Here is a 12,387-nt window from a genome sequence, read left to right on the forward strand (position 1 = left end):
GGTGGTTAAAACAGAGCAGAGGACATACAGTTCTCCCTCAAGGAGTTCAGTCACAAATTTAATTAATGCATTATTCTTTTAATGGGCGTCGTTAGCTTGGAAGCATGTCCTCTGGAACAATGGCCAAAGCATGAAGAGGCATATGACTCTTTAGCGCATCTGGCACATAAATATCTTGCAACTCCAGCTACAAAAGTGAAAATGCTTGTTCTCGCTTTCAAGTGACATTGTAATTAAGAAGCAGGCAGTGTTATCTCCCGTAAATGTAAGCAAACTTGTTTCTCTTAACAATTGGCTGAAAAGGAAGTAGGACTGAGTGGTCTTGTAGGCTCTAAATTTTTACATTGTTTTGTTTTTGAGTGAAGTTAGTAACAAAAAGCCTACATTTGTAAGTTGCACTTTCATGGTAATGAGATTGCGCTACAGTACTTGTATGAGGTGAAATGAAAAATACTATTTCTTTTGTTAATCATTTTTATAGTGCAAATATTTGTAATCAGAAAATATAAAGTGAGCAGTGTACTCTTCGTATTCTGTGTTGTGACTGAAATTGATATATTTGAAAATGTAGGAAAAAATCCAAAATATTTAATGCATTTAAATTGGTATTATATTGTTTAACAGCATGATTAATTTTTTGGAGTTAATTGTGAGTTGACTGCGATTAATTGAAAGCCCTAGTTTTGGGCCATAGTGAGGGACAGCTGGTGACCAATACAGCACTCCAGTCAGTGTTTGATGCACCTGACACAGCAGCCCGCTCCAGTCTCTATAGTGGTGGTTATGTGAAGAGCGTCCTGGTTGCGCTTATCACTAAGGAAGTACACACTACAGTAGAGGACCTCCCCTTTGAAAGCACCAAATTGTTTGCTGAGAAGACTGACGCATTCTTCCATATGCCTAAAGACTCCAGGGCCACTCTCCGGTCATTAAGGATTTATACACCTGGACAAAAAAGAAAATATGGTTCTGCAACCTCAGCATAAATCCCATGCACCACATTTCCCAACACAATGCTGTTATGAACCTCCAAGATAAAAATGCAGTTTTTCCAAATGTAAACCATCAAGCCTCTAGTCTTCCTCTTCACAATCACTTATCTCAAAACATCAGTTTTGACATCTTGGTTGAGGCACCGACAAACCACTCCCCTAAACCAACTGCGACTGACTGGCCCTTCACACCTATTTGGGTACCTCTTTGCTTCATTCCACAACTGGAAAGAACAATATCCGACCAGTGGATTCTGGAAATTGTTCACAATGGGTACTCCATCCACTTCACCTCCTCCCACCCGCTTTCAGCACCCTTCAACATCTCTCTCTTCAGGGACTCTTTTCATGAGAGTTTATTATGACAAGAAATAGATCACCTTCACTGTCTAGGAGCCATAGAGCCTGTACCTCAATACCTACGTGGCAAAGGTTTCTACTCTGGTTATTTCCTGATACTTAAGAAGAAGGGAGTTGGAGACCCATACTGGACCTCAGAGCACTGAACAAATTTGTCAAGGCTCAAAAATTCAGGATGGTCATAGTAGCAGTAATTATTTCGTCTTTGGAACAGGGAGGTTGGTTTTCGGCCCTCCACCTGCATGATGCCTATTTCCGCATATCAATCCTACTTTCCCAGAGACAGTTTTTCAGCTTTATCCTGGGCCCGGACCATTAACCAATACAGAGTATTCCTCTTTGGCCTCTTACCAGCTTTGAGAGTATTTCCCAAGGTCTTATCCATAGTCGTGGCTCACCTGCACTCCCAGCAGATAATGATCTTCCTCTACCTGGACGCTTGTCTCCTCAGAGCCCGCTTCTTCAGCAAGGCTTACCGGGTTACTCAGACTTCTGTAGACTTGTTCATGGACCCGGATCTACAGATCAGTGTCCAAAAATAGATGTTCACTCCGATACAGCAGTTCATAGGAGCTGATCTCAACTCGTTATAGGCGAGGGTACTCCTGCCACATCACAGGTTCCACGCTTTGGCTATGCTCCTAGAGGCAATACACACCAGCCCTAAAATATTAGCCAGACACTGCTTCCAACTTCTGTGATATCTCATGCCAAACTTCACGTGAAGTGCGTCAGCAACTATACAAACCTCTGTCACTGCCCACCAAAGTCAAAGACTCTATGGACTTGTGGAAAGACCCAGCAAATGTCTTTCCAGGAATCCCCTTCTCACAAACTTCCCCATTGTCACTTCTCACCACTGACATGTCCCTCATGAAATGGAGCACATATCTTAACAATCTTATGACACATGGCAAGTGGTCCTCCATGGAGATGTCTCTTTGCATCAACCTCCTCGAACTCAGAGCGGTCAGGAATGCCTGTGCCACTTCCTTCTGCTGATCAAGGGTATGCACATGACAGTCTTGATAGACGTGGCATGTAGGTAATACATAAATTGCCAGGGAGGTGTCAAATCATGCTCACTTTGCACAGAAGCGCTGAAGCTATGGAACTGGTACATTTCCCGCAGCATCACAGTATCAGCAGCCTGTCATCCAGGAGTACAAAACTCGATAGCAAACACTGTCGCAAGTTCCCATAGGGCCACAAATGGGTGATAAACTCAGCAATACTACATGACATATTCAGGCGGTGGGGGAACTGACTACAGAACTGTTCACCACTTACCTGAACAAGAAGCGCCCATGCTGCTGCTGCTTCAGGGCAAGAATAGTACAATACTGCTTAGGGGACACTCTCTCCTTCTTCCATGAGACAAGGACTTTGTCTGCGCTTTTCTCCCATTCCCTTTACTATCAAAAGTACTATTAAACATGGAGAGAGCGCAAATGTTATACTTATTATTCCCTCCTGGCTGAGACAGATGTGGTACTCTTACCTGTCACAACTGGCAACATGCCTACCAACCTCTCTCCAGTCAAGTCCATGCCTCCTCTTGCAGAACAAAGGATGCACTCTCCGTCCCAGCCGGTGGATATTCCAGTTTAAGGCCTGTCTCCTTCATGGTTCCAGTACGTAGAAAGGTCCTGCTCTGCAGAGGCACAGGCAGTGTTACTACACAGTAGAAAATCGGCTATCCACCATACCTACTTGCAAAAGTGGACCAGGTTTCATGTCTGGTGTAATTCCAGACAAATTTCCCCAACATCTGCTACTCTCCCAGTTGTTTTAGATTATATACTGACCCTCTCAAGAAATCAGGACAATCTCTCAGTTCACTCAAAAGTTCATGTAGCAGCCATAGCAGCCTTCCATGAACAAACAGAAGGGTACTCAGTGCTCTCCCACCCAACCACAAATAGATTCCTCAGGGATATAGTAAACATTTTCCCCCAACCCAGACATCCTACTCCAGCAAGGGTCCTAAACTTAGTACTAAAGAGCCTGACCAGGCTATCTTTTTGAACTCATGGCTATTTGTTCACTGACACACAGCCTTCCTGGTGGTGATGGCCTCAGCGAGAATAGGGGAAATACAGCGCTACTGGCACACCACCCTTATGTAGTACTCTTTTGGGACCACACCAGAAGTTCATCCCCAAGATGTCCTTGTCTTTTCACATAAATCAACTGATTCACTTCCCGACCTTTTACCCTAAGCCTCACCATAATAACAGGCTATATTGCATGCACTAGACATTAGGAGAGCCCTGGCCTTACCTGGGTGGGATGAAGGCCTTTAGGAAATCTCTTACGCTTTTCCTTTCCATTGCGGAAAGGTCTAAAGGAGCAGTGATAGCATCCCAAGACTCTCCGAAAGGGTCTCAAACGGTATCACACTGCTATCACCTCCATCTGGAATCTGCACACAATGAAACTGAAAGGCAGCAAATTCAAAACAGATAAACACCACTTCACACAGCGCATAATTAAACTATGGAACTTATTGTGACAGAATGTTGTTGAAACCAACAATTTAGCGTTATAGACTCATTGGACATCGATATACATAATAGGAATATACAGAGTTATAATGCAGTAAATAGTTTGTAGAAGTTTTAAAAGGAATATAAAACTTACTGCTTTGGAGTTTATGAAACTCTCTTAACTATTGGATGTTAAATGAAGATTCCCATGTGGGACAAATTATCTCATAGCTGCCAACTTTGGGGTTTCTTGCACCTTTCTCTGAAGCATCTGGGGCTGGCCACTCTCAGCAGAGACATGCCACTAGACTAGATGGACCTTTGGTCTATGTACCTGTGTAATTAAAAGCATGTGCCGTAGCAGTGGGTATGTAGCAAATCATAATGTTTATGTAAATATTGCTTTAACTGTGTATCTATGGAATCTTTTATAAAACATACCTAAACAATGTGGCAATAGGCTCATTACAGCAGAAGATGCCATGAATTGGGGGAAAAAAAAGGAAAGAATGGCTGAAAATATTGGATTAACTAACATCACAGAATGTAATCAACTATACCTGACTGTTAGCTGCAAAAGCAAAAAGCAGTCATCATTTCTGTTACTTGTTACTGATATGAGGATTCAGGTAGACTGTGAAACAAATACACTTTGCAATAGGGAGTGTGCATGCGTGTGTCTATATAATATAAAATACAGTAATAATGTAAACTTTTATTTAAATATCTTAATTTTTCATGTGGAAAGTTTTTTCCCCAAATATATTGAGGGAATATAATGAATCCTAAGACTTTTTTTTGTTGAACATTGTGTCGTGAATAGAAATCCTTTATAAAATGCTAATACAAATTTATATTTACATTAAATGTAAGTAGAAATAGCAAACTGTCAATGTGAAGTTGCTTTTGGATTTTATACTTTCATTTAGGTAATCTGGGATAGGACAAGAAAATTTGGATTAAAAAAAATAAGGTTTGTGTTCCAAAATATGGAATTAATTGTTAAAGTTGCTTATCATGTGACTTACAAAGAGCCATATATTTCTAAGGTTTGATCCACAGTAAAAAGTTAGGTTGACCCAGCTTCATTGCTCAGTTGTGGGAAAAATCTACATCCCTGAGTGACATAGTTAAGCTGACGTAACCCTTGGTCTAGACAGCGCTTCTTCTGTTGATCTCGCTACCACCTCTCAGGGAGATAGATTACTTACGCTGATGAGTGAATCCCTCCCATCGGCGTAGGCAGTGTTTACACTGAAGTGCTACACAACTGTGTTGCTGCAGCATTTCAAATGCAGATAAGCCTTAAGACAACAGATCTGACAGTTTTTAAGATCTTATGTCCAATAAATTCTATTGCCTGCTAAAAGCAAATATTATTCATTTAAATCTTGATTTAGCAATGTCCATCTAAATATGTTAATTGCTATGTTTTTAATGCAATATTATGTTTTAGGCTTCTTTCTGTGTTTGGTTTATGCAGCTCAGATTATTTAAATAGGTATGCTTATCTTTTATGTGCAGGCTTATCAGTAACAGCAGAGCAAATAAATCCTCATGGTTCCACTGTACGGAAAACAGAAACTAGAGTTGAAGAGGCATTTCGGAACAAACAAAAAAATGCAATAGCAGTTTGGCACAACTCTGCAAATAAATGTGCGTGTGAGTACTTCAGATCACATTGTATTGAAGAGAGATCACTAGTCCAGAGAGCAATGATCATGGATTTGATACACACCTAGAAAAGGACTATTTTTTCTATAAAATATCTGTTTTAGTTAGTGATTTATTTTTTATTTCCACTGTAGAACCACCACATTAACCACACAGCTCTTGTGTCTTTAAGAGGCATCCATGTTCCAACTTCATTAAATCGTTGCTTAGGCAGCCATTGAAAGGAAGTGGAAATCAGGATTTCAAACTGTGTTTGCAATGCAAAAAAGATACAAGTATTACAGTAGCTTTAAAATATTTTATTCAGTGTAAAATAAGTAAAAAAAGTTATCTTTCTCTGTGGTTAGAATTATCTTAAGAAGGTTTTCAGCTTAAGTTTTTTGTGTTTCACATTTGTACAAAAGTAAATATTTCCTGTGTTAAGTTGTCTACAGAGCAGTTTTTTTTATGTTGGATGTTGATAGGCTTTGTTTTGCTTGCAGGGATCCAGTTGTGAGCAACTTAAATGTCCGGTGCTAAAAGCTGATGGGCACCCTCAACTCATCTCATTTAAATGAATGGAAGATGAGGTTGTCCAGCACCTTGCAGAATCAGGACATCAATTCTAAAGTACAGAAGTATTTTATTGTGTTTGATGGTATGCTGTATAGGTTTTCTGAATGTGGTTTAGGTGGTAATAGGGACTATTAACTATTCTTGAGTGGTTTACTGATAGAAGTAATTAAATGAGCTGCGGTGAGCTTGGTTATAAAATTTGTACTATGTGAGCTTATTTGACAAACCAGAATAAGGGGGCATATGAGAGGGAATGTGTGTGGGCAATTCACTGAGACTAGTGAATCAGCTTTGGAGTCAATAATAAATATTTAAAGCAAAAACTGTATAACTTCTTAGGGAAGTTCACATAGATCAAAGTGGGGAATTTCTTCACTGATCTTTCCTTTTTCTCTAGAGTATTTTGGGGGGAAGGGGCTGTGTGCATGCAACCGTCCAGGCATGAGTGTTGTTCCCAGGGTATGAGACACATAGGGTGTGGTAACATCTTTTATTGGACCAAGAACTGTTGGTGGAAGAGATAAGCTTGACTAAGAGATCTCTGTAGCTTGAAAACTTGTTTCTTCTACCAATAGAATTTGGTCCACTAAAATATATTACCTCACCCGCTTTGTGTATGTTTTTGGCATGGTAATGATACTACCTTCCTGGCACCAAAAAATGTTTTGGAAATGTATGGGATAGATTTGGCATCAAATAATTCCAGTCTGTGGCCTGTGTTTGTGGCCTTGTTTCTTGCCCATTCCTTCAATTGCTATGTTTACGGAATTAAAGAATCAGCACTACGAAGTAATTGTTTATGTCTGAGATGTTCTAAAAGAGTGGAAGCAGAAGTTTGCTTTCTATGTTTTCATTTTGCCACATGAATAAAGAAAAATGTGGACACTTTACGCACAAATAAAGGTAGACAAGAAGGTTGCCCATGATTGTTTGCACTCTGTCTTTATGTGACAGATTGCCACGCTGTGGTCCACAGAGTGTTTCCTGGTGGTGTTTGAGGTGCTGTGCTGCTGTTTCTTTCCTTCATTTCCAGCCAGGACTCTTGTGGAAAGGAGGGTCAACTGCCACTAGTCACTATTGTATAAAAAAAGGTTGCTGCTTCCTTCCTCTCTCTTCTTGACCCTCTATCGGTGACACACTGGTAGTTGTCTCAAGGGCACAGCGAGGACCCATCAGCTGAAGGAACTGCCAGCTTCTCCAATATACAAGTGCAAACTGAGCTGTTGTCAAGGCACTGTCCTTGGGAAGATCTGAAACTATGAAGAGTGGGAGAGAAGAAAACTAGGGGTCTGGTTGAGATTGGGAGCAGGCAAGAGGCAATCTAGGTCGTAAGAAGGGAGCTCGGTTAGGCTGCTGCACAGGACTGGGGTGAGGTATCTGGGAACTAGAGGAAGAAACCAGAATTGAATGAATAGCCAGGATGGGCCACCAGTATCTTGGGGAAGAGGGTCAAGGAGGTGGAGGCACAGGATCTGGAGACTAGTGAGAAAGAATTGAGGGGAATAAGGCCTAGAAACAAACATGAGAAAAGTTGGGAGCAGGGAAGGGAGTGAGGGGACAGCTTCAAGCAAAGGAAGAGCAGACTAAGCAAGGAACAAGGGAGCTTGAATGGCAGCAGATTGTGGGGCAGGACTGATTTTGTGAGGTGGTGGTAAAACGGATTGCAGAAGATAATCATAGAATCGTAGAACTGGAAGGGACCTCAATAGGTCATCTAGTCTAATCCCTTGCATTGAAGCAGGACTAACTATTACCTAGATTATTTTGTTTGTTGAAAGGAAATCCTTTGGAAGAGAGATGAAAACCGTAGTACCATCTACAGATTTCTGATGACTGTCATAATATGTGGATAGTGTGTGCGTGATTGGTTTGGAAAAGACTGATTCTGAATGGAGGGAGAATAATTTATTTTAGAGCCAGAGTAGGATGTTTTGTAATTTATAACTCAGTGAAATTAGAGGATGAGGTAGTCTTTGCTATCAAAAAAAGTTTGGCAACACTTGACTTAGAAACCTAATAGTAATATCAGAAAATGATTGATATAGTTTGATTATATGGGACCAAAACTTTTCTTTATAGTTCCATATTTTTTCTTAAAGGCTGAAACTAAATTCAGTTTTTCTTTATATATGTTGATCTAGCTTTGATGTAGTCTTTTTGTATGCAGTTGCAACATCTTCCTTATCAATTTTCTCTTCCAGCACATTTGTTTATAACATTTAGAGAATAGTTGCCAAAAATTGGGATAAGTCATATGAAACCTATAATAATAAATCCTTTTATAAAGCAAGTTGGTGCACATCTTCTCCTTGGGAACCTTACTGGAGAAGAGACTGCTTTAAATGACTGCTTCTTGGAGCAGCTGGTATGGGAACCCACAGGGGAGAGGCAAATCTCGATTTAGTCCTGAGTGGAGCGCAGGAGGTGGTCCAAGAGGTAACTATAACAGGACTGCTTGGAAATAGTGACCATAATATAACAACAACATTTAACATCCCTGTGGTTGGAAAAACATCTCAACAGCCCAACACTGTGGTATTTATTTTCAAAAAGGGGAACTATGCAAAAATGAGGGGGTTAGTTAAACAGAAACAAAAAGGTTCAGTGACTAAAAAACATCCATGCAGCTTGCAGGGATTTCACCTTAAAGATGCTATAATAGAGGCCCAACTTAAATGTATACCTCAAATTAAGAAACGCCAGTAAAAAAAACTAAAAAAGAGCCACCGTGGCTTAACAACCTTGTAAAAGAAGCAGTGAGAGATAAAGACTTCCTTTAAAAAGTGGAAGTCAAATGTGAGGTAAATAGAAAGGAACATAAACACTGCCAAATTAAGTGTAAAAATGTAATAAGAAAAGCCAAAGAGGAGTTTGAAGAATGTCTAGCCAAAAACTCCAAAGATAATAACAAAATGTTTAAGTACATCAGAAGTAGGAAGCCTGCTAAACAACCAATGGGGCCCCTGGATGACCGAGATACAAAAGGAGCATTTAAAGACAATTAAGTCATTGCAGAGAAACTAAATGGATTCTTTGTTTCAGTCTTCATGGCTGAAGATGTTAGGGAGATTCCCAAACCTGAGCCGGCTTTTGTATGAGAGAAAAATCTGAGGAACTGTCACAGATTGAAGTGTCACTAGAGGAGGTTTTGGAATTAATTGATAAACTTAACATTAACAAGTCACCGGGACCGGATGGCATTCACCCAAGAGTTCTGAAAGAACTCAAATGTGAAATTGCAAAACTGTTAGCTATGATTCGTAACCTGTCCTTTAAATTGGCTTCTGTACCCAGTGACTGGATAGCTAATGTAACACAATATTTAAAAAGGGCTCTAGAGGTGATCCCAGCAATTACGGACCGGTAAGTCTAACGTCAGTACTGGGCAAATTAGTTGAAACAGTCATAAACAATAAAATTGTCAGACACCTAGAAGAAATGAGTTGTTGGGCGAAAGTCAACATGGTTTCATTAAAGGGAAATCGTGTCTTACTAATCTATTAAGAGTTCTTTGAAGGGGTCGACAAACATGTGGACTAGGGGGATCCAGTGAACACACTGTACTCAGATTTCCAGAAAGCCTTTGACAAGGTCCCTTACCAAAGGCTCTTATGTAAATTAAGTTGTCATGGGATAAAAGGGAAGGTCCTTTCATGGATTGAGAACTGGTTAAAAGACAGGGAACAAAGGGTAGGAATTAATGGTAAATTCTCTGAATGGAGAGGGGTAACTAGTGGTGTTCCCCAAGGTTCAGTCCTAGGACCAATCCTATTCAATTTATTCATAAATGATCTGGAAAATGGAGTAAACAGTGAGGTGGGAAAGTTTGCAGATGATACTAAACTGCTCAGGATAGTTAAGATCAAAGCAGACTGTGGAGAACTTCACAAAACTAAGTGATTGGGCAACAAAATGGCAAATGAAATTTAATGTGGATAAATGTAAAGTAATGCACATTGGAAAAAATAACCCCAACTATACATACAATATAATGGAGGCTAATTTAGCTACAACAAATCAGGAAAAAGATCTTGGAGTCATCATAGATAGTTCTCTAAAGACGTCCATGCAGAGGCAGTCAACAAAGCAAACAGGATTCTAAGAATCATTGAAAGGGGGATAGAGAATAATACAGAGAATATATTATTGTCCTTATATAAATCCATGGCATGCCCACATCTCTAATACTGCGTACAGATGTGGTCTCCTCATCTCAAAAAAATATACTGGCACTAGAAGAGATTCAGAAAAGGGCAACTAAAATGATTAGGGGTTTGGTATAGATCCCATATGACGTGAGATTAAAGAAGCTAGGTCTTTTCAGCTTGGAGAAGAGGAGAGTAAAGTGGGATATGATAGAGATAAAATCATGAGTGATGTGGAGAAAGTAGATAAGGAGAAGTTATTTACTTATTCCCATAATACAAGAACTGGGGGTCACCAAATGAAATTAGTGGGGAGCAGGTTTAAAACAAATAAAAGGAAGTTCTTCTTCACACAGTGCACAGTCAACTTGTGGAACTCCTTACCTGAGGAGGTTGTGAAGGCTAGGACTATAACAGCGTTTAAACGAGAACTAGATAATTTCATGGAGGTTAAGTCCGTTAATGGCTATTAGCCAGGATGAGTAAGGAATGGTGTCCCTAGCCTCTGTTTGTCAGAGGATGGAGATGGATGGCAGGAGAGAGATCACTTAATGATTACCTGTTTGGTGCCCCAGAGGGAGTGAACCTGGCATTGGCCACTGTCGGTAGACAGATACTGGGCTAAATGGACCTTTTGGTCTGACCTAGTATGCCCATTCTTATGTTCTTATGAGACTTTTTTTTCCTCCGATATTTCAATGGCTTTGCAAAATCGTAAAAAAAAAGATAGGATTGTTTATGCTAAACTACTACTAAAGCAAGTTTAGCAAAGATTTGAAGTTTTTATCAAATAAAGATTTATGGTCAAGACTTGTGCATTTTTTTATCACAAATGCCATCATTTGGATTTCACCTATTTATTACTTTGTGAAATTGGTGCCATACTTTTAATTTTAATGTTAGTAATGTATTTTGGAATGCTTGTTTCTCACTGATTAAAGCTCAGGGTCTCTCTCTATATCAGTGCAATTGTGTTTCTCGGGGTTAGATGACATTAGGGTGTCCGGCTGTCCCGGTTTTGTAGGGATAGTACCGATATTTGGGGCTTTGTCTTATATAGGTACCTATTATCCTCCCGCTCCCTGTCCTGACTTTTCACACTTGCTGTCTGGTCACCCTAGATGACATGGTGGAAAAGGCAGGTGAGCTGCATCTAAGTTGTGGCTTCCACTTTTATTACCATTGGTTGAAGCTGTGTCACACTGTAGATGACTTAAAAGGATTATTCCAATAGGAATTGAATATTCATCCCTGAAAATACCAACTGACAGGTGCCTTCAGCTTGGCTCAGTTTAGCCTATTCTTTATTATGAACTACATTATCTTCTGATATATTGGTATCCACTGAAGTAAATAAAGTTACTCTGGGTTTACACCAAGGGCTAAATTTGACTGTATGCTTCTGATTGTGTTTGCTACTTCTCTTGTGCCTCACTATCCATATTGTAAAGTTCAGTGTTGGTATTTTCATAATATCCCTGGCATAGTGTTTTCACACTTGGACTTGATAGTTAATTCTACTTCACATTACCTTGAAAACCATGGATCATTCTTACCCAGGCCTCTATGATATTTTTCTTTTTTTTACTGTGAGTCAGATTTCTTAAGCAATAATGTAAGTGCAGGGTAGACTTCAGTTTTTTGGGTTAAAATATTTTTGTAGGGTCAGAATCTTTTACAAGCACTTTTGAGGGCTGTGTCTTGCCTTTTCTTTGATATTAAGTTCTTCATCCTTTTCTAAAGCTGTTAGAGCTCTGCTGTCTATACAGACAAAACCCAGTGTTTACTAAATATATAAAAGAAAATAGTAGAGATTGCAATTATAAAATGAAGCTATTGCAATTCCGAGGTCCTGGCTAGCAAATAGGCCATTGGAGTGTCAGATTAAAATTAATTTAAAATAAATACCAAAAATATAAAATCCCAACACTGTTTGTTACCCCTCGTTCAGTTACATTGGTGGCTGTCCTAGGCTCTGGCAGCTTTCAATGTTTTTACAATTGTGCACATTAAATCTGGTAGTTCCAATGGAGAATATTTACTAAAAATAGCTTTGTGTAGAGTCCTTGTACCCTGGCAAAATAGGGAACTTGTTCATCAGATCCACCTGTGTTAGCAACAAAGAAAAATGTAGTGTAGACAGAGATCATGTGGACTCAAGGGTGTTTTATC

At 39.7% G+C, this 12,387-nt stretch overlaps 1 protein-coding gene across 1 annotated transcript in view; it reads left to right on the forward strand.

Annotated features, from left to right (window-relative positions):
* ATAD2B (ATPase family AAA domain containing 2B) overlaps window positions 1-12,387 on the forward strand; it is a 155,089-nt gene that overhangs the window by 106,913 nt on the left and 35,789 nt on the right. Inside the window, exon 24 of the mRNA XM_075063634.1 lies at window positions 5,366-5,503. Within this exon, the coding sequence (XP_074919735.1) occupies window positions 5,366-5,503 (138 nt within the window). The remainder of the gene's footprint in view (window positions 1-5,365; window positions 5,504-12,387) is intronic.

The sequence above is a fragment of the Chelonoidis abingdonii genome, chromosome 3, assembly GCF_003597395.2.
Source record: "Chelonoidis abingdonii isolate Lonesome George chromosome 3, CheloAbing_2.0, whole genome shotgun sequence".
Lineage (NCBI taxonomy): Eukaryota > Metazoa > Chordata > Testudines > Testudinidae > Chelonoidis > Chelonoidis abingdonii.